The sequence below is a fragment of the Nerophis lumbriciformis genome, linkage group LG20 (assembly GCF_033978685.3).
Source record: "Nerophis lumbriciformis linkage group LG20, RoL_Nlum_v2.1, whole genome shotgun sequence".
NCBI classification, from domain to species: domain Eukaryota; kingdom Metazoa; phylum Chordata; class Actinopteri; order Syngnathiformes; family Syngnathidae; genus Nerophis; species Nerophis lumbriciformis.
In genome coordinates this window covers 30061006-30087526 of record NC_084567.2, presented here as the reverse complement: position 1 = coordinate 30087526, position 26521 = coordinate 30061006, and the positions used below count along the sequence as shown (strand labels likewise).

Here is a 26521-nt window from a genome sequence, read left to right as displayed (position 1 = left end):
GCAAATAATCATTGACTTAGAATTTAATGGCAGCATCACATTGCAAAAAAGTTGGCACAGGGGCATTTTTACCACTGTGTTACATGGCCTTTCCTTTTAACAACACTCAGTAAACGTTTGGGAACTGAGGAGACCAATTATTAAAGCTTTTCAGGTGGAATTCTTTCCCATTCTTGCTTGATGTACAGCTTAAGTTGTTCAACAGTCCGGGGGTCTCCGTTGTGGTATTTTAGGCTTCATAATGCGTCACACATTTTCAATGGGAGACAGGTCTGGACTACAGGCAGGCCAGTCTAGTACCCGCACTCTTTTACTATGAAGCCATGCTGTTGTAACACATAGTTTGGCATTGCCTTGCTGAAATAAGCAGGGGCGTCCACGATAACGTTGCTTGGATGGCAACATATGTTGCTCCAAAAGCTGTATGTACCTTTCAGCATTAATGGTGCCTTCACAGATGTGTAAGTTACCCATGTCTTGGGCACTAATACACCCCATACCATCACAGATGCTGGCTTTTGAACTTTGCGCCTATAACAATCCGGATTGTTATTTTTCTCTTTGTAAAGTTAAAGTTAAAAAGTTAAAAGTTAAAGTACCAATGATTGTCACACACACACTAGGTGTCTGCATTTGACCCATCACCCTTGATGACCCCCTGGGAGGTGAGGGGAGCAGTGGGCAGCAGCTGTGGCCGCGCCCGGGAATAATTTTTTGGTGATTTAACCCCCAGTTCCAATCCTTGATGCTGAGTGCCAAGCAGGGAGGTAATGGGTCCCATTTTTATAGTCTTTGGTATGACTCGGCCGGGGTTTGAACTCACAACCTACCGATCTTAGGGCGGACACTCTAACCACGAGGCCACTGAGTAGTTTCCAGTTTCCAAAAACAATTTGAAATGTGCACTTGTCAGACCACAGAACACTTTTACACTTTGCATCAGTCCATCTTAGATGAGCTCGAGCCCAGCGAAAGCGGCAGCGTTTCTGGGTGCTGTTGATAACCGGCTTTGGCTTTGCATAGTAGAGTTTTAACTTGCACTTACAGATGTAGCGACCAACTGTAGTTACTGACAGTGGTTTTCTGAAGTGTTCCTGAGCCTATGTGGTGATATCCTTTACACACTGATGTCGGTTTTTGATGCAGTACTGCTTGAGAGACCGAAGGTCACGGGCGTTCAATGTTACGTGCAGTGATTTCTCCAGATTCTCTGAATCTTTTGATGATATTACGGACCGTGGATGGTGAAATCCCTAAATTCCTTGCAATAGCTGGTTGAGAAATGTTGTTCTTAAATTATTCGACAATTTGCTCACGCTTTTGTTGACAAAGTGGTGACCCTCGCCTCATCCTTGTTAGTGAATGACTGAGCATTTCATGGAAGCTGCTTTTACACCCAATCCTGGCACCCACCTGTTCCCAATTAGCCTGTTCAACTGTGGGATGTTCTAAGTAAGTGTTTGATGAGCATTCCTCAACTTTCTCAGTCTTTTTTGCCACTTGTGCCAGCTTTTTTGAAACATGTTGCGGGCATCAAATTCTAAATGAGCTCATGTTTGCAAAAAATAACAGTTTTCCAGTTTGAACGTTAAGTATCTTGTGGTATGCCTTAACATTTCGCGGTACGCCAAATAATCTCTTGATTTAAGTTCAGTGTTATCCTATATTCCAACACAGTGTTACTGTTCAAACAGTGACCCAAAAAATGTAATATACTTGGTAAATAAAACCTCTGCCTTGTTTTAATTAATACTTAGGCCTACTACACTACTGTGTTTTAATGTCTTTATGGTGGCTTTAGGAGAACCATGTATTTTCTGAGGTGGTTCATGAAAAAAAGTTCGGGAACCGCTGGTTTACATTGCCAAAGAAGACTATTAACTAAAGTGTTGCAAAGACTCCTACTTCTTGAAGACCACACACACACACACACACACACACACACACACACACACACACACACTGGTTATCATTTGGAATGGGGACCAATTTTTGATCATCATATGTGGGGACCACCCTTTCTACAGGTTGTGGAGGCATAGAAAAAATGAGGTAAAATGGCCACTGCCCAGTTAGCTCATACACGTCTTTAAATCTCTGGATCGATGAAGTAATGTGCTGATCATTCTTACTGGGGACCCTGGGGAAAAAAAGAGTTAATATGGTTCATGGGGACAAATTTTAAAAAATTTGCATAATTCACACAAATTTGTACGTGACTACTGAGGACCATTTAAAAAAAAAAAAAAGTTGAAATTAAATATGACATGATGGTCAGAATACAGCACTACAGCTGTCCTCTTATGGGAAGTTTAACCACTTAAATGTTCAAGCAAATCCTGCATCTTCTGTGACATTACTGAAAACTGCTATTTAGCAGTAATGAAGTTGTCTGCAACTCCAACTAGCATATATAGAAGGGTGGAACATTCTGAATGTGAATCATACTTTAAGGTAATGTTTAAAGCTTAAAAAAACTTAAAAATCACTTAGGCATCTTCAGAATGGATCTGACTATCATTTACAAAGGTTTCCCTTTAGGGCAGTGGTCCCCAACCACCGGGCCGCACAAGAAAAAATAAATAAATATAAATATATATATATATATATATATATATATATATATATATATATATTTATACAGTATATATATATATATATATATATATATATATATATATATATATATAAAACATTTTATTAAATCAACATAAAAAACACAATATATACATCATATATCAATATAGATCAATACAGTCTGCAGGGATACAGTCCGTAAGCACACATGATTGTATTTCTTTATGACAAAAAAAAAGAAGAAGAAAAAAAAAAATATATATATATATATATATATATATATATATATATATATATATACTGTATTTTTCGGAGTATAAGTCGCACCGGAATATAAGTCGCACCTGCCAAAAATGCATAATAAAAAAGGAAAAAAACATATATAAGTCGCACTGGAGCCCGGCCAAACTATGAAAAAAACTGCGACTTATAGTCCGAAAAATACGGTATATATACATATATATATATATATATATATATATTTATACATATATATATATATATATACAACCCCCACCCCCGGTCCCTGGATGCATATATATATATATATTTTTTTTTATTTTTTTTTATTTTTTTTATTAACATAAAAAACACAATATATACATCATATATCAATATAGATCAATACAGTCTGCAGGGATACAGTCCGTAAGCACACATGATTGTATTACTTTATGACAAAAAAAAAGAAGAAGAAAAAAAATATATATATATATATATATATATATATATATATATACACCGTATTTTTCGGAGTATAAGTCGCACCTGCCAAAAATGCATAATAAAAAAGGAAAAAAACATATATAAGTCGCACTATGAAAAAAACTGCGACTTATAGTCCGAAAAATACGGTATATATACATATATATACATATATATACAACCCCCACCCCCAGTCCGTGGGACAAATTTTCAAGCGTTGACCGGTCTGCAGCTACAAAAGGTTGGGGACCACTGCTTTAGGGGACCTGTTTTTTGGTCCCCATACCATCAGAGGTCCCCTAAAGGTGACTGTGTAAACAGAGCGATGTCCCTATTAAGTATGCATTGCCAGAACACACACACACACAAACAGAGAGAGAAAGGCCAGCCACTTTAAGATTTAATGACGATTAGGGTTTCTAAATACTGTAGCTAAATCCCCTTGTTTGCCTATTAGAAAAATAGTTTCAGTAATATTTAAAACCAAAGCTGGTTTACTACTCGGGACAACATCTTAAAACGCAAACTCGGCAATATTGGCATTGGCGTTGTTAGGCCTATTTTAGGGGGGCTCAAGCCCCTAATTTGGTGTTTTATATATATATATATATATATATATATATATATATATATATATATATATATATATATATATATATATATATATATATATATATATATATATATATATATATATATATATATATATTTTTTTTTTTTTTTTTTTTTTTTTTACAAATTCATATTCATTATAAAGTGGCCCGAATATGATACATAAATAAATCATATAACCTGTTATTATTCACTCAGTTTCCCCTCACCTGGCGGTATAGCTCGGTTGGTAGAGCGGCCGTGCCAGCAACTTGAGGGTTCCAGGTTCGATCCCCGCTTCCGCCATCCTAGTCACTGCCGTTGTGTCCTTGGGCAAGACACTTTACCCACCTTCTCCCAGTGCCACCCACACTGGTTTAAATGTAACTTAGATATTGGGTTTCACTATGTAAAGCGCTTTGAGTCACTTAAGAAAAAGCGCTATATAAATGTAATTCACTTAACTTCACTTCACTTCGTAGCGTAAGGTAGAGAGCCCCTTTAGTGCGCGGGATCCAATCCATTCCACTTGTTCATATAGAAAATGCCCACATCACTCAAATGCCAGTCCGCATTTTCTCTGCGACCTTGCTTGCGGTCCTGCAGGTGTACGAAGCACATTATCTTCCTTTACAATGAGTGAAGCTGCACGAAACCTTGTGTGTGCAATTGTAAATAATTTAGTTTTTAAGTTTTGTGTTTCTTGTAGAATCTATATAAAGTAATGTACATTAGCCTATTGTTAAAATAATGAAAAAAACATCATTAAATATATTTGTTTTATTGTATTGTTACATTAATAGCTGTTGTATTATTATAGGATGGCTTGTTAAACATTTCATAGGATTTTCAGAGGGAGGAAAAACCAAGAGATTTAATATAAAATGTAAAATGAATAAATACATAAAAAGAAAAAAAATGGTTACAAGCCATCGCCCCGAGGAGCATTTCATTTCGTCACGTGCATTTTTTAAAAATAATAATAATAACAATGAATCATTTCTAAGTCTTTGTTTGCCGTTTGTGAAGTTTTGTGCTTGCGCGTAACGTTCGCTCGCATCCTGTGCATCTCCTGGGGGCTAAGGCCCCCCCTGTCCTTAAAAGCTAGTGACGCCCCTGAATATTGGTAATGCAGTGCAGTGTAGTGAGGAGTGCAATGACCTCTTAATTGTTACGATTTCATAATTCAAACGTGAAAAATATAGATTTTATCAGGCTGATATCGATTCAAAAACAGATGTGTGTGCGGTAGTAATAGTAAAGGTCACTTTCTGACACATTAAGACACATCAAGTTGAGAGCTCAATGTCGAATGCTCCTCGCTCTCATTGGGAGGTCACGCTGATATCACGGACACCATCCTGGAATCGATACTTTGATATCGGGCAATACTCAGAACTTCATTGGTGTGTCTGAATGTGTTGTCATGGTGAGGAAACGTGACCCGGGATCGCGCACGCTCACTGCAGCTGATCCTGTTTCAACACATGTGCACGTGCACGCATGAGGTAAACGTCTGTTTGCATGCACCTGGAGGAACGATTCATTTAGGGATATTCACTGTATTGCAGATATGACTTACACACCCCAAAACCGGTGAAGTTGACACGATGTGTAAATGGTAAATAACAACAAAATGGAACAGGAACACTTCAGAAACCCACTGTCAGTAACTACAGTTGGTCGCTACATCTGTAAGTGCAAGTTAAAACTCTACTATGCAAAGACAAAGCCATTTTTCAACAACACCCAGAAACGCTGCCGGCTTCGCTGGGCCCGAGCTCATCTAAGATGGACTGATGCAAAGTGGAAAAGTGTTCTGTGTTCTGACGAGGTCCACATTTCAAATTGTTTTTGGAAACTGTGGACGTCGTGTCCTCCGGACCAAAGAGGAAAAGAACCATCCGGATTGTTTTTGGCGCAAAGTTGAAAAGCCAGCATCTGTGATGGTATGGGGGTGTATTAGTGCCCAAGGCATGGGTAACTTACACATCTGTGAAGGCACCATTAATGCTGAAAGGTACATACAGGTTTTGGAGCAACATATGTTGCCATCCAAGCAACATTCTCATGGACGCCCCTGCTTATTTCAGCAAGACAATGCCAAGCCACGTGTTACAAAAGCATGGCTTCATAGTAAAAGAGTGCAGGTACTAGACTGGCCTGCCTGTAGTCCAGACCTGTCTCCCATTGAAAATTTAAAGTGCATTATGAAGCCTAAAATACCACAAGGGAGACCGTTGAACAACTTAAGCTGTACATCAAGCAAGAATGGGAAAGAATTCCACCTGAAAAGCTTCAAAAATTGATCTCATCAGTTCCCAAACGTTTACTGAGTGTTGTTAAAAGGAAAGGCCATGTAACACAGTGGTAAAAATGCCCCTGTGCCAACTTTTTTGCAATGTGTTGCCCCTATTAAATTCTAAGTTAATGAGTATTTGCAACCAAAAAAAAAAATAAGTTTCTCAGTTCGAACATTAAATATCTTGTCTTTGCAGTCTATTCAATTGAATATAGGTTGAAAAATATTTGCAAATCATTCATTTTATTTACGATTTACACAACGTCACTGGTTTTGAGTTTTGTATTTCAAGCACACTGATACTATCATTATAGACCACAAACACTTCTCTGGGAAGTAAAACTCACCGTGAATCAGTAAGAATTACGATTTTAAGTAGACCCAATAATTGTCATATTTGGAAAAAAACATTTTATTTCTTCCTCCATACGGCACTATCTGGTGCTACGTCAATGCATCCAGCAGAGGGCGACATTTCACAAGTAAATTCACTCAACAGCTGCAAAAGATGCTTTGACAGGATGTGATGTTTGGCTCATGAAACTAATTACAACTGAATTTAAAATGTGCTCAATAACATTTTATAAGGTTTACAGCACAGGTCAATAACTGATCATATTGGTCATCGTCCTTTATGGACCTATCGTCAAGTAATTTACTATTTGAGGGTTTGACAGCATGCTCTATTTGGACATTTTACACTTAAGGATATATTTTAATCAGATCAGGAAATACAATGACATTGAAAGACATAGTCTGATTGAAATACACTAAGTTAACTTGAAATGCATTAATTGAGCTACCACCTTATCGTAGTAGAGAAGTTTGAGTGTCCCAATGACCCTAAGAGCTATGTTGTCTGGGGGATGTCCAGGGTGGACCCCCGCCTTCCGTCCAAATGCAGCTGGGATAGACTCCAGCCACTCCCGCAACCCCGAGAGGCATAAGCAGTGGACAATGGATGGATGGATGGAAATTAAATACATTGCCTAATTGAAATAAGCTAATTGAAATACACCAATTAATTGAAATTGATATACAAACCCCGTTTCCATATGAGTTGGGAAATTTTGGTAGATGTAAATATAAACTGAATACAATGATTTGCAAATCTTTTTCAACCCATATTCAATTGAATGCACTACAAAGACAAGATATTTGATGTTCAAACTCATAAACTTTATTTTTTTTTTTGCAAATAATAATTAACTTAGAATGTCATGGCTGCAACACGTGCCAAAGAAGTTGGGAAAGGGCATGTTCACCACTGTGTTACATCACCTTTTCTTTTAACAACACTCAATAAACAATTGGGAACTGAGGAAACTAATTGTTGAAGCTTTGAAAGTGGAATTCTTTCCCATTCTTGTTTTATGTAGAGCTTCAGTCATTCAACAGTACGGGGTCTCCGCTGTCGTATTTTACGCTTCATAATGCGCCACACATTTTCGATGGGAGACAGGTCTGGACTGCAGGCGGGCCAGGAAAGTACCCGCACTCTTTTTTTTACGAAGCCACGCTGTTGTAACACGTGCTGAATGTGGCTTGGCACGGTCTTGTTGAAATAAGCAGGGGCGTCCATGAAAAAGACGGCGCTTGGATGGCAGCATATGTTGTTCAAAAAATTGTATGTACCTTTCAGCATTAATGGTGCCTTCACAGATGTGTAAGTTACCCATGTCTTGGGCACTAATGCACCCCCATACCATCACAGATGCTGGCTTTTGAACTTTGCGTCGATAACAGTCTGGATGGTTCACTTCCCCTTTGGTCCGGATGACACGATGTCGAATATTTCCAAAACAATTTGAAATGTGGACTGGTCAGACCACAGAACACTTTTCCACTTTGCATGAGTCCATCTTAGATGATATCGAGCCCAGAGAAGCCGACGGCGTTTCTGGATGTTGTTGATAAATGGCTTTCATTTTGCATAGTAGAGCTTTAACTTGCACTTACAGATGTAGCGACCAACTGTATTTAGTGACAGTGGTTTTCTGAAGTGTTCCTGAGCCCATGTGGTGATATCCTTTAGAGATTGATGTCGGTTTTTGATACAGTGCCGTCTGAGGGATCGAAGGTCACGGTCATTCAATGTTGGTTTCCGGCCATGCCGCTTTTGTGCAGTGATTTCTCCAGATTCTCTGAACCTTTTGATGATATTATGGACCGTAGATGTTGAAATCCCTAAATTTCTTGCAATTGCACTTTGAGAAACGTTGTTCTTAAACTGTTTGACTATTTGCTCACGCAGTTGTGGACAAAGGGGTGTACCTCGCCCCATCCTTTCTTGTGAAAGACTGAGCATTTTTTGGGAAGCTGTTTTTATACCCAATCATGGCACCCACCTGTTCCCAATTAGCCTGCACACCTGTGGGATGTTCCAAATAAGTGTTTGATGAGCATTCCTCAACTTTATCAGTATTTATTGCCACCTTTCCCAACTTCTTTGTCACGTGTTACTGGCATCAAAATCTAAAGTTAATGATTATTTGCAAAAAAAAAAAAAGTTTATCAGTTTGAACATCAAATATGTTGTCTTTGTAGTGCATTCAATTGAATATGGGTTGAAAATGATTTGCAAATCATTATATTCCGTTTATATTTACATCTAACACAATTTCCCAACTCATGGAAACAGTGTTTGTACACTAACTAATTTAGATGTACTAATTGAGATACACTAACAAATCTAAATACACAATTCAAATTGAAATACAGTATTTGGAATTGAAATACCCTAACTAATTGAAAAACACTATCTTAAATACAGTCTAATTGAAATACACTAACTGAAATGTACGGACCGTTTGAAATACACTAATTGACCATGGAATACACAAATTGAAAATATGCCAAATAAAATTTAAATACTTTGACTAATAATATACACTAATTGAAATGCACAGCCTAATTTTGAAATAAACTCATTTAAATTGAAAAACAACTGAAATTGAAATGGATGGATTATCTTTCTTGTATCAAGTACAACAATATTTTGTTTTCAGCACAAACTCGTTCAAGATTAGACAAACATTGTACAGCGTTATTATTATGGGCCCACGTGTATGTGTACGAATGGAACCAATAACAACTACTGTTTGGGGTCCCTGCACCCCACTGTATGTATTTGTATTTAATTTTTTTTAAACTTTCTTTGGCTTACCTCTAAAATATTATTTTTCCCTGCCCTACAGAAAAATAATAAAAATTAAAATAAAACATCTGTATCTTGTTTAAATTTTTTTTTTTTTTTTTAAATACTTTGTTGTTTGGGACAATTGGTAATGGTTATGTGCAGTAAAACTTTTCATGAACTCAACTCGTCTCAATGTGTGGTCCTAAATTTGTTATAACAATAAAATTGCATTCGTCCTTTAATTGCTCCATCCTGATCAAGTACAATAACTTAAAATGTTAAAAGTTGAAGTAGAACAACAATAAAAACATACAAACTTTCATTTTTGGAAGTTTTTTGTTTTCGCCCTCTATGAAAAGTAAGGACCAACATCTTTTAGTATATTATTTGTGAACACTGTTTATTTACAACACACAGACACACGTGTATTATTGGAGGATTACAGACACTGTAGTATATAAATAAAAATGTTTGTACAAACTTGCATGACTAAAAGGGTAAAAATAAACAAAACCACATTAAGCAGTTAAGCATTGCCCCCCTTCACAGAAATAATTAAAATCAATAAAAGAAAATGGAAATACTCACCTCATATAATCATCCAGCATACACATTTTTCCCCACAAATATCCTGTGAATGTGACACTCCTAACATTGTGAACATGTCAACACACATTAAACAGCAGAAAACATTCACAAGTGAAGTGACAGAAGAAAATAGTGGGACCAAACCCTGTAAAATGAGCCAATTTGTCGTATGACATTAAACATATTTTGTAGTGACGGGGAGATAAAAATAATAGGTATTAATTTAGCAGACACAAAGCAACAATCAGATGGAACATGTCAGCTTAGCAAACATGGCTGTGTGAGGAGGGTGGATCCAGTGGCTCAGACTTAAGGGCAGGTGCAACATCTGACCAGTCAGAAGATTTCAGTTCTTGATTTTCTTAGTTTTTTTAGAAAAGAAAAAAATACGCCTGTCGATTGAAGCGCAGGTAGTTTGGCGTCAGTGGCCAACAGAGGCCTCAAGATCACAACCTTCAACAAATAAATGTACCTTTTTTGAATCTTTTTTAAACAGGAGTACAAAGTGGATGCATGGATTATCTTCAGCCTACAGATAAATACTGACCAACATCTGCTCTGATACACACATGTACATAGTGTTCACATCCACTTCTAGAAAGACCAAAAAAAAAAAAGCATACAAAGAATAACGAAAGATGCTATTTGAAAAAAAAACAAAAAACATTTGTAATGGTGAAAAAACAAAGGGAAAGTTGGGCACAAATTCATTTAGTAAAGATCCAATGTCTGAAAGTCTTATATTCTCTGGATCTTGTCAGCAACAACCACAGGGTTTTCTTTGCGAATCTTTTCCGCGGCTTCAGCTTTATAATCGTATGGACAGTTGTGTTTGTCGGAGTAACGGTGAACGCCACAGAACAAGTTCCCACAGCGACAGTCAAAATCTGCAACGCCACAACAGACATCAGAGTTAGCAATTTACTTATAAGACTAAATATGGTTGTTGTCATTCATCAGATCTTTGTTTTACAGAACATTGAATCCATCACAACTGGACTGTTCAGTTTATGTTTGACATTTCATCACTTCATGCTCACACCTAATTTGGTCGGACCCGAAGGCTGATATTTGCCTTTTTTTAACTGATTTGTGATCAGCTGATGAGCTTCCGAGGCCAGTCGATCTTTACCGCAGCTTTGGCCTTGTGTTTCCATTTTAGAGATTTCACTCATGTGAAACATTCCTTCAAAAATGGATGCACGCTTTGGGAGAGAATTACATTTCTATAGATTTTGTTACACATTCCAGGATTCAATTTTTATTGTTTTTTTTTTGTTATTGCAGGGTTTCCCCTACATAGGGATGGGAATCGAAAACCGGTTCTTGTTCAGAACCAGTACCTAGTGTATCAATTCCTTGGAATCGCCAGCCATTTAATTAAACAGTTCTCTTATTGATCTTTTCAGGTGGTGACGGCGTTGCGTAATGACATCAGATCTCAAAATGGGTGCAACAAACGCTCTAAAGTAGCGACTACATTTTACAAGAAAAAGCCCTAATGGTAATAATTATAAGTAGAGATGTCCGATAATGGCTTTTTTTGTCGATATCCAATATTGTCCAACTCTTGATTACCGATTCCGATATCAACCGATACGGATATATACAGTCGTGGAATTAACACATTATTATGCCTAATTTTGTTGTGATGCCCCGCTGGATGCATTAAACAATGTAACAAGGTTTTCCTAAATAAATCAACTCAAGTTATGGAAAAAAATGCCAACATGGCACAGCCATATTTATTATTTAAGTCACAACGTTAATTTTTTTTTTCAACATGCCTCAAAACAGCAGCTTGGAGTTTGGGAAATGCTCTCCCTGAGAGAGCATGAGGAGGTTGAGGTGGGCGGGGGCGGGGTTGAGGTGGGGTGGGTAGGGGGTAGCGGGGGGTGTATATTGTAGCGTCCTGGAAGAGTTAGTGCTGCAAGGGGTTCTGGGTATTTGTTCTGCTGTGTTTATGTTGTGTTACGGTGCGGATGTTCTCCCGAAATGTGTTTGTCATTCTTGTTTGGTGTGGGTTCACAGTGTGGCGCATATTTGTAACAGTGTTAAAGTTGTTTATACGGCCACCCTCAGTGTGACCTGTATGGCTGTTGACCAAGTATGCCTTGCATTCAATTGTGTTTGTGAAAAGCTGTAGATATGTGACTGGGCCGGCCCGAAACATTTGATCACACAGCATGCAATAATTATAAGTGAAAGTCGCGTTTTGAACCGCTCTCCTATTTAATCCCAGCAGCAGTAATACCAGCACGTCATCTGAATACAACAGGTTCAAACTAACGCCTTATGTTAGCGTTATTATTTGTCTAATTGAAATGAATGCCTTCTCATTTAGATTAGCATGACGAGAGACAGATTCTGACTGGCTCCGAGGCGGGCAGTCCCTGTTCACGTCTGCCGCAAAACAATTGTCACCGACCAGCGACTAAATTTGTGGTCGAAAGTTTGCCTTTTCGGTGGGTGAATGTTCAATTGTAGTCTGAGAAAAGTTCCATGTTTTCCTGCAATCAGATTTTCTCTGTCATTATATTATACCGGTGAAACTCAGAAAATTAGAATACTGTGTAAAAGTCCATTCATGTCAGTAATTACCTTCAAATGTAAAACTAATCTATGATTTTAAGTTATTACATGCACGCCTTTATTTGTTATAATTCTGATCATCATGGTTTAGTCTTTGAAACCTTACATTTCTGACATTTTCAATTCAAAGTTCATCAAAATTATAACCAATCAAGAATTGACATCTCATTTTGCAAGTAATAAGTAAATATCCCAAGTTACTAAATGTTACATTTTTGTGTAATTTGCACATTATTAAATTCTACAGAAGAATAATTTAAAACAAGATGTCGGCACAGACACACGCAGCCCCTCGGCACTATCCGTTTTTTAGTAGTCTTGTTTGTTTTTTAGTATGTTATACGAGTTTTTATCTGACGTAAATGCTAACTTCCACTATACCCGAGCTAAACTACCTCTAGGGCAAACAGTCCTGGTCATACACTACTGAAACACCAAACTCACTGGACATTCCATCAGAGATCAGGCAACAGACCACATAGAACCCCGGAGGAACCTTCTTCATCCCACCTCTCAGCAATGCAGACAACGGTATCAGAAGAGGGAGCAAGAGAGGCGGTCTGCAGGCTAGGCTAAGAGCTAACCCGCATTGACCAGCACTACAGAGTCTCCTCCTATCCAACTGCTGGCCACTTGTCAACAAGATTGACAAAATAAGGCGAGGGATATTCTCTGACAAGAACTGCTGGTGTGTGACGGTATTTATGGAGACTTGGATGGATAACAACGTTCCTGACTAGGCTATCGGGCTAGCTGGCTGCGCTGTTTACCGGGCCGACAGGACTGCATGCTCTGGTAAGAAGAGAGGCAGGGTTGTGTGTGTGTGTACATAAACGTTTAGTGTACAGCCGTAGACAACTGCGACTCACTGCTTACCTGAGCTGGAATACTTAACAGTGAAATGCAGGCCATTTTACTTATTGGAGTTTTCAGTCGTCTCCAATAGAGCGGTCTACATCCCACCACACGCTAACGCCATGCTAGCCCTGGAGGAGCTGCATGGCCTTGTGAACAGCCAGCTAAATGGCCATCCAGAGGGAGCGGTGACTGTGGCAGGGGACTTTAATCATATTGAGCTCAAAATAGTGCTGCCTAAGCTCCACAAGTTTATAGACTTCCCCACAAGAGACAGCAATATTTTAGACCAGGTGTATACAAACATCAAGGGAGCTTACAAAACTGCAGCAGCCTCTCACCTGGGAATATCAGACCACATTTCTCTGCTAATGACACCATCATATAGACCAGTAGGGGGCAGAAGCAGACCCACCACAAAGATTGTACAGGTATGGAGTGAGGAGGCCACTGCATCTCTGCAGCATTGTGTTGAGGTCACAGACTGGATGTGTTTGCTGAAGGAGCTGCCCTGGAAGGCTTCACGGCGGCTGTGCAGGACTACAATAAGTTCTGCACAGAAGCAGCAGTGTCCATCAAAACATCAAGGTGTCCCCAGACCAGAAGCCCTGATTTAAAAGATCAGTACGGGCACTGCTAAAAGAAAAGGGACACCATCTAAAAGTCAGGAAATCAGATTGACTACAGCACAGCCCTAAAGAACCAGACAAAGGGCATCAAAGATGCCAAACAATTACAGTCAACGCCTTTGAGGGGCTCTTTGAGAAAAAAGACTGCATGTGGAGAGGAATCAGGTCCTTGACTGACTACAAGAGCAACACCACACAGGTCAGTCAGGATAGGGATCTCCCAGACATACTGAGCCTCCTCTTTGCTTGTTTTGAGAAACAGCACGGAAGAGCTCAGCCTGCTGAGCAGCACCAGGTGAGAGCCACCTTGAGAAGGATCAACACCACAAAGGCAGCTGGACCGGATGGGGTCACAGGCCGCCTACCGAAGTCCTGCGCTGACCAGCTGGCAGGGGTGTTCACCAACATCTTTAACCTCTCCCTACAGCAAGCCACAGTCCCCACATGCCTCAGATTCCACAACCATTGTTCCTGTGCTCAAAAAACCTGCTGTTACATCACTTAATGACTACCGTCCAGTTGCCCTTACCCCTATCATAATGAAGTGCTTTGAGAGGATTGTCTTAGCACATATCCAGGACAGCATCCCTGCAGACCTAGATGAAAACCAGTTTGCTTACCAGACAAACAGATCTAGAGAGGACACTGTCTCCACTGCACTTCACACAGCCCTGACCCACCTGGAGCAGCCAAACGCATATGTCAGGATGATTTTTGTGGACTTCAGCAGTGCATTAAACACTATGATCCCCAATAAATTGGTCCACAAACTCCAACCTTGGACTCCCCACCACACTGTGTACATAGATTATGGACTTCTTGACCAACAGGCCTCAGAATGTCAGGATAGGGAACCTGACGTCTGACACCATAATCCTGAGCACAAGCACACACCGCAGGGCTGTGTTCAGTCCTGCCCTCTTGACACCCTTCACCCAGGACTGCGCCCCCATCCACTACTCCAACATCATTGTGAACTTTGCAGACAACACTACGGCGGTAGGCCTCATTGCTGACAACAATGAGACCTGTTACAGGCAGGCGGTCCAACACCTGGAGGAGTGGTGCACAGACAATGACCTGGTTCTTAATACCGCCAAAACAAAAGGAGGTCATCATAGACTTTAGGAGGACCAAGAGAACAACACAACCCTCACTCCTCTTACGTAAAAAGTGCCTTACTTTAAACGTTTATAACTCATGGCCATGTGCCTTTAACTGTGAAAAAGTTGCTTTTAGTGTGAAGAGTCCTGCCTCACCCACCAACCTTTCACAAAAAGATGGGTTTTCCGAAAAAAAAAGTATTTTTAATGGCGGAGTCGGTGACTACTGTTTATAGTAAAGAAGGAGACAATCAGTATGTGTACATGCACTAAATTAGTCCGATTTCTCAAATAGTTCGACTCTAAATGGGCCTCCTACAGCCGATGGAAACATCGTAATCCGATCGTGTTCGGTTTTTGAAAAGTCGGACTAACACACCTGGATTATGCGATTGGAAAACAGAGGGCAGGGTTGTGGCCGAGGGGACAAAAATATCTGAATTGGACATCCGACCCTGCAGTGTGACTTTAGCCTAAGTCTGTGGGCATGAACTGATGAAGCCGGCTCGGATGAGAGGCGAAACGTCTAAGACCAACTGAACAGTCCATTTTCTATTGATTGAATGCTCTAAGAATTTAAAGACCAAAGTATCTAGACACATTTTATTATTTTTCCCGGAAATTTTTTTTCACCTTCCAAGGTCTTTTACACCATTGTTTGCTTTCATCTTAGTGGCCTTTTTTTTTAGAACAGAGACGAGTCAACAGCAGGGGTGCTGCCAGAGATTTGGAGACAATAAAAACAAGAACAAAACCAGCAGCTACAAGTCTCATCTACTGTTAGGTTGGTAATGGGCCCTTAGAATCATCAGCCCTTCCCTACTTTTTGCTCCTAGAACATTAATTAATGTATTAAAAGACTGAAAGAAAGTAAAACCCTAAACACATTTGTACCTCTACAGCAAAGCTATTTTCACATGACTCACCTGTAAGACCAAGCTTTTTGCGGCACATAAAACAACGGTTCTTCTTGGGTTTGAGGGGATCAGGAGCACTGAATACTGGACTGTCAGCAGTGGAGGGATGAATATCTGTGTCTGTGGACACTAAAAACAACACATTGAACAGGTTTACCTCAAAATATGCAAGCAATCAAAAAATACAGTTGAAGCAAGAAACAGCACAAATTAGCAGCTGATGAAAGTTCTGAGTAAATAAAATGGATGGAAATTAGTTTCAAGTATTTTGCCTGGTTTCGATTACTTATAAGTCTAAATAAATTGCTGAAACATTCTGGTCAGTAATAGATAGGAATTGGAAGCAAGGATATTAAAATAATATCTAATCAGCGGACGTCTTTTAATAACTTTAATAACTGGTTGAACATATTTCAAATATAAATTAAAATTATTATTTTTAAAATAACATGAGTTGAGCAATCAAAAGTAAGTAAAACTATATCAGACAGTTGTTAAAGACTAAAAAATATTCGAAGAAAGTTTTGATACGCACCAAGCTCTGTCAGGTCTGCTTTGCTAATGGATGCTCCTTTGTCCTCCGAGGAAAGACTCATCTCAGTCATCTTTTGTGTTACACAAATAGTTGACATCCTACTGCAATAGAGAGGAGATTAAAAACAAAAATATAAAATTTAGTTCATGTTCATCAAAGCTAATGCAACACACTTTAACACATTTTGAAAATACCTGAGAGTTTCGATTGCAGCAGCCTCTGCTGAAGCTGCGGCCTCAGCTGCAACCACTGCTGCTGCTGCATTATTCAAGGTGGCCTCTAACCGCTGGATTGCTGAAACTTCTGTGGAGACCATGCTGCTGCCTGAGGAACATGATGCACGACATAAAACAGCTGAAAGATGACAGAAGCAACAAATACTGGCATTGACTGGCATGTCTCCAATGATCAGGGGTTGGGCATCGTTTTGGACGCGGCCGGTTCCATTCCGGTTGCTTGTTTCAATTTCGGTTCCTAATGATTCTTGATTCTGATTCTTTCAAGAGGCAGGATGAAAACGTTATTATTCTAATGGGTTTATTTCCAAGCAGTATATAAATATAAATCTGTTAAACTTGAATATATGTGTTATGAAGTTTCTTTTCACAGGGGTAAACGCTCAAATATTAAAACATTTTCTTTGAAAACCTCATAAAAAAACATTTACACATATACTATAGTTTATGTGTTAGAGATAATGATCCAATCAGGTTTTATGCTGCTGATTATCCAGTCTTCCAGTGATATTAAAATGTAAAGGGGAACTGCACTTTTTTTTCCATTATGAAAGACACGACGGATGCTTTAAGGAAAAAAAAAAAGCATTCTAACTTGTAAATAAAAGTCCGCTTACAGTGGAGCCAATAGGAGCTGCTCCCTTTCACCCGTAAAATCCAATAAAAAAACATTCAAAAAAAGCCAAAAATACTCCATTTACATTTCATTTGAATATTAATCAAGTATTAGTGATATTATTACCGTATTTTCCGCACTATAAGGCGCACCTTCAATGAATGGCATATTTTAAAACTTTGTTCATATATAAGGCGCACCGCATTATAAGGCGCATAGAATAGACGCTACAGTAGAGGCTGGGGTTACTTTATGCATCCATTAGATGGAGCTGCGCTAAAGGGAATGTCAACAAAACTGTCAGATAGGTCAGTCAAACTTTATTAATAGATTACAAACCAGCGTTCTGACAACTCTGTTCACTCCCAAAATGAATAAACAGCTGTTTTATTATTTTCCCCGAGGTGAAGTCAGTGACGTGGTGTTTTGTTTATCTTTTAACAACAGCAAAATATAACATGTAGTGCAACATTTATATCACATAGTGGAGGGGAACTTTTCCCTGATACAATAAACAGATAAAAAACAGTGATACTGTTAGGGTAAATCAAACGTTATTGCAATCACAATATAGTAACACTCGAAATAGTGCAGAGCAATAACAATATATCAATAACTCAACGTTGCTCAAACGTTAATGTCACACAACACAACATACAAAATAAACATGTAAAGCTCACTTTATGAAGTTATTCCTCATCCACGAATCCCTCAAATTCTTCTTCTTCAGTGTCCGAATTAAACAGTTGGGCGAATACGTCTCGTCGAAGTCGTCATTAATCGAGTCAGTGTTCTACTGCGTGACTGATCGTCTTAAATTTAAACTCTGCGTCGTAAGCGTGTCTCTTAATAGGAGCCATTTTGGGGTCTTTACATAAACAAACAAATGGAAATGAAACGGCACGCCTCGCGCAGTCATATATCCCAGCATGCACCGCGCGCTTCTTCTTCTTTTACGGGGGAAAATGAAGACCGGGGAAAATGAATTCGGCGGCTGCTTACCGTAGATGCGATTGATTGATTGATACTTTTACCTGTTGGAGGCTCAATATTGGTCCATATATAAGGCGCACTGTCAGCTTTTGACAAAATTGGAGGTTTTTAGGTGCGCCTTATAGTGCGGAAAATACGGTATTATAAGCGCTAACGCAGACAAACTATTTATAGCGGCGCCGTGATCACTATTGTGTGTCCCTATGTTTACATCATCGAGTGGTCTGCTGCTTTCTCGCTCCCTGTAAGTTTATTGTCGATCATAAATCATGCAACTCACCTGGACAGAAGATGTCCGAGTATTTCAAAAGGTTGGTACCCTTTGAAGGCCATTTATGATCCAAAACTGGCGAGGACGACACAAAGACTCTTGCCCCCTCCCTACAATAATCTTAATGGAGGTGTTTGGATGTTCTTTAAAGGCGGAATTGAGCGGCTCCCATAGGCTCCATTGTAAGTGAACTTTTGATAGCATTTATTTCATATTTAGAATGCACTAAAAAAGAAAAAAGCATCTCTCGTCATGTCGCTCATAATGATTGTGAATGATAGGCAAAATTCCCCAAAAAAGTGCAGTTCCCCTATAAGAAGTGCAGACTATTTGCCACAATGCAGGATTATTGATAAAGTGTAGCGGCTACACAAGGTGTATGGAGCTGTGCCAGCTAAATCATTTTTCCAGTCGGCAGACCAAGCGTCAGAAATCAAAATCTACGTTTGAATTCCAGGAGAATTGGAATGCAACAGACAGTTCGCATCAATCGATGCCCAACCCTACCAATTATGCAATCAAGCTCAGCCTGTTATAATGCTCGAAATGCCCAATTGTATTAGATTAAACAACAGTGATTGAACATTTGCATGCAAACTGTTGGCTCGCTGTATGTATTTCCCAGTTTACTCTTAAAATAATTACTGAGTTTGTCATTTCCAGCTTTTTGTGTTTGCACATCAATAATAAAATGTCCTATCACGGTTTTGTTTATTTACAACAACATAACTCTCTGGTTCAATAGCCCAATAGCACTGCACAGTTGCAAAGTGTCTGGGTAATTTGTGGTTTTTGAAGGCACAAACACAAAAATAACAAGGAGCATGTTACATAGCCTGCTGCTTCAATGCTCACATATCTTAAGTCTTCTATAGCAACATTATACCTAGGGTTTGACTGCTTTGGAGCATTCACACACTTAACTTAAGAACATACCTGCATAACTATTAGCTACTCTGCACGTGTGTGCAGTAAATACATTCCTTAAAGTGCCAGGAGAGTGGAAAAACAAGTTGCCTCTATATTGAAGCAATTATCATATATACACTGCTAGAATGGGCCGTTTGCGCTTATAACAATATCACTAATATTTGGTTAATTTTCAGATCATGACATGTAAATGGAGTTTAGTTGGTGGTTTCTGGATGTTTTAAAAGGGTATAATGAGTGCAATAGAGGACCCTCGATCTGTTGACCCAAGTGTTAGCTATTTATTTGTGATTTGGAATGCATAAAAAAAGTCAAGCATATGTGTTCTTGTTTTACATAAGGCTTGTGAATGATAAACAGCACATCTCACATTTCCAGTATGACTGATCTGATATGGTCATAATGCAGACGAATTACTACAGTGACGTAGAATCTACGGAAATTGCTGAAGATATTCTAAGTGGAATATTCAAAATGACCAATTGAATTTAGGGCATTTTTTTATGTTTAGACGGTATTTTCGCACACTTTGTGGATTATAAATACAATTGGATACTATTTAATGGATACAATGAAACACAGGCAAATAAAGTAATTGTTTTTTCCACTCTTCTGGTACTTTAAATAGACCTAATGCTCACTAATGTTACTGATTAATTTAAAGTGGGGAGGTGAAGGAGTGTAGGCAGACATAATCCAAGAGGTTTGTTGATAATTGACAATTAACTTCAATTCAGACGGGTTCAGGTTAAAAGACCTGCACATAATAACAAGTCCATGCAAGTGGACATAGAAAAACAGCAGGTCTTACCCATAGCACTCAGAGAACTGACTCCTCCATTGTTCTGTCTTGACAGGTGCTCCTTGTGGCAAACAGAGCACATGCCATTAGTCCTGGGGTTGCCATAGAAACCACAGCCTGTGGCACAGAGCATAGGAGCTGGGCTCTGATTGGTCTCCTGCGCCATAGCGATGTCTAAACTGACCTGAAAAAACACACAAAAATACACACTGAAGCATTGCGTGTTTGTCTGGAACAACAACAATAATATTTCAACCTAACTGAGCCATCAATTGCACTACTTTTTCATGACTTCGTGCCAACTTTTCAGGGTGCATTAATACTTGTCATTTTTGGTCAAGGTAAAACAAACTTTAGTCTAGTTTTTTCTGTTAGTTTGGTTAATTTGGTAAAGTGTGAACCCAGGCCCGGACAAAACAGGCGGACGGAGGCCCATCTGGGGTTTTGGCACCAGCCGCTGGACTAGATCTGACCAATCTACGTCTATGAGCACGAACTGATGAAGCTTACTTGGAAGAGCGGCGAATGGTCTTCTAAGACAAACCAAACAGTCCAGTTGCGACCGACTGAATGCCCTGAGATGACAATGACCTGGATGAATGAGAACATTCATAGACATGTTCCTGACAACATTTCAGTCACATTAAGCCAACTTTCACAACTTCTCACGTTTAAAAGTAGACTCCACGTTTCATTGGCAAATTTTGTGATTCCGGGGTAATCATGGGGCCCTACCGATGCCAAATCCCTTAACTTTACGGCGGCCTGCCACTATCGTCATGTTGACTGTTACACTAGTTGCACACAAACATTAATAACACCCCACTTCAAAGCCTCACAGTATTTCATACATCTATCCATTTTCTAACGCTTGTCCGTTTTGGGGTCGCGGGGGGTGCTGGAGCCTATCTCAGCTGCAATTGGGCGGAAGGCGGGGTACACCCTGGACAAGTCGCCGCCTCATCACAGGGCCAACACAGATAGACAGACAACATTCACACACACATTCACACACTAGGGCCAATTTAGTGTTGCCAATCAACCTATCCCCAGGTGCATGTCTTTGGAGGTGGGAGGAAGCTGGAGTACCCACGCAGTCACGAGGAGAACATGCAAACTCCACAAAAGTTTGACAAATTAGGTCCTGTTAAGGTTGTCAATGGCTAAATGAATACAACATTTTGTGTCCACACCACGACTTACATCCAAAAAGACGCATGGAGTGTAATGGCACCCTTCCATCATTTTTGTCAAGCATAGGTGCCCCAGCTACACCGTGGTACTGAAACAACTCTGAATTCTTTATTTTACAATCAATCATAACAAATGGGTGCTACAATTAGCACAGGGCTCGAATTTAACCACAACAACCTCGGCAATTGCCGCGACCGCTCTCTCATTTGCCGCAGTACCTTAAAAAATTTACCAACATTTGCGGCAACAACTTGCCGTGACCGCCCTTGACTTTTTACTTGTTAATGGACAAGGGATATAATGGTCAACGGCTAAATGATAACTCGCGATACAATTCCAGACAGTCATTCCGTCTTCTTTCTCCTTTATAAACCCCGTCATTTGTTAATGGATGTAAGGCAACACGAAGTCAGGCGCATGCGTACTAGCGTCTTTTTGCATATTAACCATGGCAGACTAACAACGGTAACCTCGCTCCAAGGGCATTACCTCGAAGTATACTTAGTCAACAGACCTACATGTCACACTAAGGGTGGCCAACACTGTCATAAACCTGTGCCATATAGTGAGACCACACTAAACAACAATGACAATTACATTTTGGGAGAATATTTGCACCGCACCGCAACACAACATAAACACAACAGAGCACATTCCCAGAATTCCTTGCGGAACCAACTCTTCCGGGACGCTACAGTCATTTTTCCTCGCTTCCCGCCGTGTGTTTAAGAGTGCACCGCTGTTCGATGGAGACAGGTGTGGACAATATTGGATACACTTGTCCCCATACTAAAAGTAAACAGCGAAGGGAAAAAACTATATGATGTGGCTTTCATTTTGTCAATACAGCATCCATCAGCTGCTGTGAATGAGACTTGAAGAGGTGAGAAAACACGCTGTCACTCCTGGTTTTTGTTGTTGTTTGCCAAACTGTTGTACTGAACCACAAGTGTGCGTTGGAGAAGAATACATCTTGTTTATTAGACTTTATCTTCATTAGCCAAACTGCTTTGTGTTTTATTTTGATATCAAAAAGTAAACGCCATGTTGTTTTTTTACAATACTTGTGTTTTTTTCATGTCACAAAAGGGCCAAAATTGTAATTTCCCTTGGCCCTTGAGGCGATATCAAATTAACACTAAAGCTGGACCTCCGATTATATACAGCAGCGGTGCCGCGGTAACACTGCATTCACCGCTAATTCTCATACCTCCCGAAAATCGTCACGTCCGCTTTTCATGCAGTCCAACAAGTGCTGGCCCAGTCACATAATATGTGCGGCTTCTGCACGCACACACAAGTGAATGCAATGCATACTTGATCAACAGCGATACAGGTTATACTGAGGGTGGCCGTATAAACGACTTTAACACTGTTAGAAAAATATGCCACTCTGTGAACCCACTCCAAACAAGAATGACAAACACATTTCGGGAGAACATCCGCACCGTAACACAACAGAACAAATACCCAGAACCCTTTGCAGCACTAATTCTTCTGGGACGCTACAAGGTGTGTGTGTGTGTGTGTGGGGGGGGGGGGGGGGGGGGTTTGGTTGTAGCGGGGGGGTGTATTTTGTAGCGTCCCGGAAGAGTTAGTGCTGCAAAGGGTTCTGGGTATTTGTTCTGTTGTGTTTATGTTGTGTTACGGTGCGGATGTTCTCCCGAAATGTGTTTGTCATTCTTGTTTGGTGTGGATTCACAGTGTGGCGTATATTTCTAATAGTGTTAAAGTTGTTTATATGGCCACCCTCAGTGTAATCTGTATCGCTGTTATCAAGTACACGTTGCATTCACGTGTGTGTGCGTACAGAAGCTGCACATATCTTGTGACTGGGCCGGCAAGTTGTTAGAATGGATGAAAAGCGGACGTGACGACAGCTCGTAGAGGACGTTAAAGGCAGTGCCTTTAAGGCACGCCCCCAAGACTGTGGTCCGGGTGGACTACGAGATATAATGACTGATGAACACCTTGGTTCGATAATGAAGGTTGCCTCAACTCAAAGCCTGAGCCCCGACATTAATGAGCTAGCATCCAAAAAAAGATGCCAGGTATCTGGCTTGGGCACATCAGATTCGATCATTGTGTTGCAAACTAAGCAGTTTAAAGTCCTGAATGGTTGGTTTATTCATCGTTATTTTATTATCAAATTTATTAGCCTGTGGAAAAAGTTCATGTTGATATTTACCTCAGAAGGCTGCAAATAAAAAAGAGGCATTCAATTTTTATTTCAATTGTATTTGATATGCCATTGATATTTTTTAATTATTATTATTATTATATGAAGCTGGATTTTGCATGTCACTATAAAGTTATATAAGCCTTGCTTGTTCAATATTCAATGCAAAACGTGTTTGGGTCCCTATTAAAAGGTTAATTTGTTCAACCTTCAATACTTTGTTCAGTTTTAAATTTTGGCCCACTCTGTATTTGAGTTTGACACCCCTGCTATACGACATATTTCTGCTCAAACTCTTAATGGGTCTGTCCCGATACATCACCTACATGTACACAACTTAAACAATAAAAAATTACAAAAAATACATCCCTCTATCAAAAGGAAAAAATAGAGATAAAGGCATCATGAAATGACAAGAAAGCTGATATGTTTATAATAATAATGAATTTAAAAAAACTGTATATGTATGCTTTGTAGCCCCTGTCTGGATAGAAAATAATGTCTCCTTTAAGGCAACACTTACCTTGTCCTTAAAAAGTTAAGCACTAGCTTCTGTACGAATATAATTAACTAAAGACTGTTTCAACTTAAAAGTAACCCACAGGTGAACAGGATGTGTTTAAAAAGAATAGCTTTGTAACAAGCAGATCAGATAATTAACCAGCATGCTCATAGCAACAAGACAAAGGCTCACCATTCCACGTTGAGTTAAAGCTCTTAAAACCGCTCACCACTAATTGCCAACATCACCTAAAAGGATAAAAATTATCTACCCGACTATCCTCGACGTATATTATTCTAAAAATGTAAGGCGTTTAAACGCTTTCTTCCAAACGGAAGGCCACCATCGTGCCACACACACCAAATCCACCGAGTCATGCTAGCAAGCTAATGTTAGTCGCTTTCGTTTACGAGCAGTTAAATTGAAATTAGGGCGTAGCGTTGTTGTGTTTCGTATGAAAACATAAACGGCATGAATACAAATGTGATGTTAACGATTAAATGCGTGCGGTTATAAGTGAATCTCGACACATCTTTATCGTAACTAGCATGCTAACGCTAGCTAGCTAAATACACTGAGATGGGGGTTTCTCGTGATTTTGCTAATATTAGCTTGCTTTTAATTACAATATTGTGCGTTTATGGCTACATCCAAGCGATGTGTATATTATAACAAATCACACAATAAAATATATATAATATAGTTGAAGCAATCGTGATGTGTGTTGGTAAAAGATAGACACAGGACTATATTACTCCTAACTTGATAAGACTAAACAATTAGAGGAAAAAAGGAACAAACTTTACAGCATGTTCATATTTAAAGTATTTTTTTATAGTTGTTGATGTAATGTGGTGAGTTTATGATAAAAAAAATAACGACTTCAAATCATCAAAGAACTGGCATTTCTAGACGATAAGGAACACACGCCATTGTTTGTTTTTACTGTTGAATTGACTTACCTTTTACGTCAGATGACAGTGGGTTTCCAAAGAATGAAATGGAATAATAATGTTTATTTGAGCACACAACTGGGGTCGTCTAAGTGTGAGGACTTTGTTGGGCTGAACTGAACTCAACGGCTTCTTCGCTTCTTTGTGTTTTAAAGCGGTTGGCATCCAGCTTAATGGTGCATTAGCGCCACCTACTGCTTCGGAGTGCGGGCCAGGCAGCATTTTTTCTTCTTCTTCTTCGTGTTTTACGGCGGGTGGCATCTAGCTTAATGGTGCATTACTGCTACTTTCTGCTCCGGAGCAATATATATATATATATATATATATATATATATATATATATATGTATGTGTGGGAAAAAAAATCACAAGACTACTTCATCTCTACAGGCCTGTTTCATGCGGGGTTCCCTCAATCATCAGGAGAAAAAAAAAATCTCCTGATGATTGAGGGAACCCCTCATGAAACAGGCCTGTAGAGATGAAGTAGCCTTGTGATTTTTTTCCCCACACATACATATATTGCGCTCTACTACGGTATCGAGCACTATTTTTTGGATAACCTTATTAAGACATATATATATATATATATATATATATATATATATGTATATATATATATATATATATATATATATATATATATATATATATATTAGGGGTGTGGGAAAAAAATCGATTCAAATTCGAATCGCGATTCTCACGTTGTGCGATTCAGAATCGATTCTTATTTTTAAAAAATCGATTTTTTTTATTTTTATTTTTATTATTATTATTTTTTTTTTTTTTTTTAATTAATCAATCGAACCTGCGATGACATAGCGACTTGTCCAGGGTGTACTCCGCCTTCCGCCCGATTGTAGCTGAGATAGGCTCCAGCGCCCCCCCCCCCCCCCCGCGACCCCGAAGGGAATAAGCGGTAGAAAATGGATGGATGGATAATAAATCCAACAAACAATACACAGCAATACCATAACAATGCAATACAGTTCCAAAACCAAACCCGACCCAGCAACACTCAGAACTGCAATAAACAGAACAATTGAGAGGACACACAAACATGACACAGAACAAACCAAAAGTTGTGAAACAAAAATGAATATTATCAACAACAGTATCAATATTAGTAACAATTTCAACATAGCAGTGATTAAAAATCCCTCATTGACATCATCTTTAGACATTTATAAAAAAAAAAAAAAAAAAAAATTAACAATAGTGGCTTACACTTGCATCACATCTCATAAGCTTGACAACACACTGTGTCCAATATTTTCACAAAGATAAAATAAGTCATATTTTTGGTTCATTTA

At 39.2% G+C, this 26521-nt stretch overlaps 1 protein-coding gene across 2 annotated transcripts; it reads right to left on the bottom strand.

Annotated features, from left to right (window-relative positions):
- Nucleotides 1-9703: 9703 nt before the first annotated feature.
- LOC133619627 (AN1-type zinc finger protein 5-like) lies at nt 9704-25375 on the bottom strand. 2 transcript variants are annotated; one of them, XM_061980769.2, is made up of 6 exons: nt 25219-25375; nt 20391-20565; nt 16728-16857; nt 16534-16634; nt 16008-16127; nt 9704-10789 (listed from the first exon to the last, which is right to left on the bottom strand). In XM_061980769.2, exons 2-6 carry the CDS (start codon nt 20545-20547, stop codon nt 10641-10643), a joined length of 657 nt encoding a protein of 218 aa, XP_061836753.2. In that variant the 5' UTR covers nt 20548-20565; nt 25219-25375; the 3' UTR covers nt 9704-10640. The 2 variants fall into 2 exon arrangements, with proteins under 2 accessions (XP_061836753.2, XP_061836754.2); XM_061980770.2 differs by having other exon boundaries at nt 16534-16631.
- Nucleotides 25376-26521: the final 1146 nt, after the last annotated feature.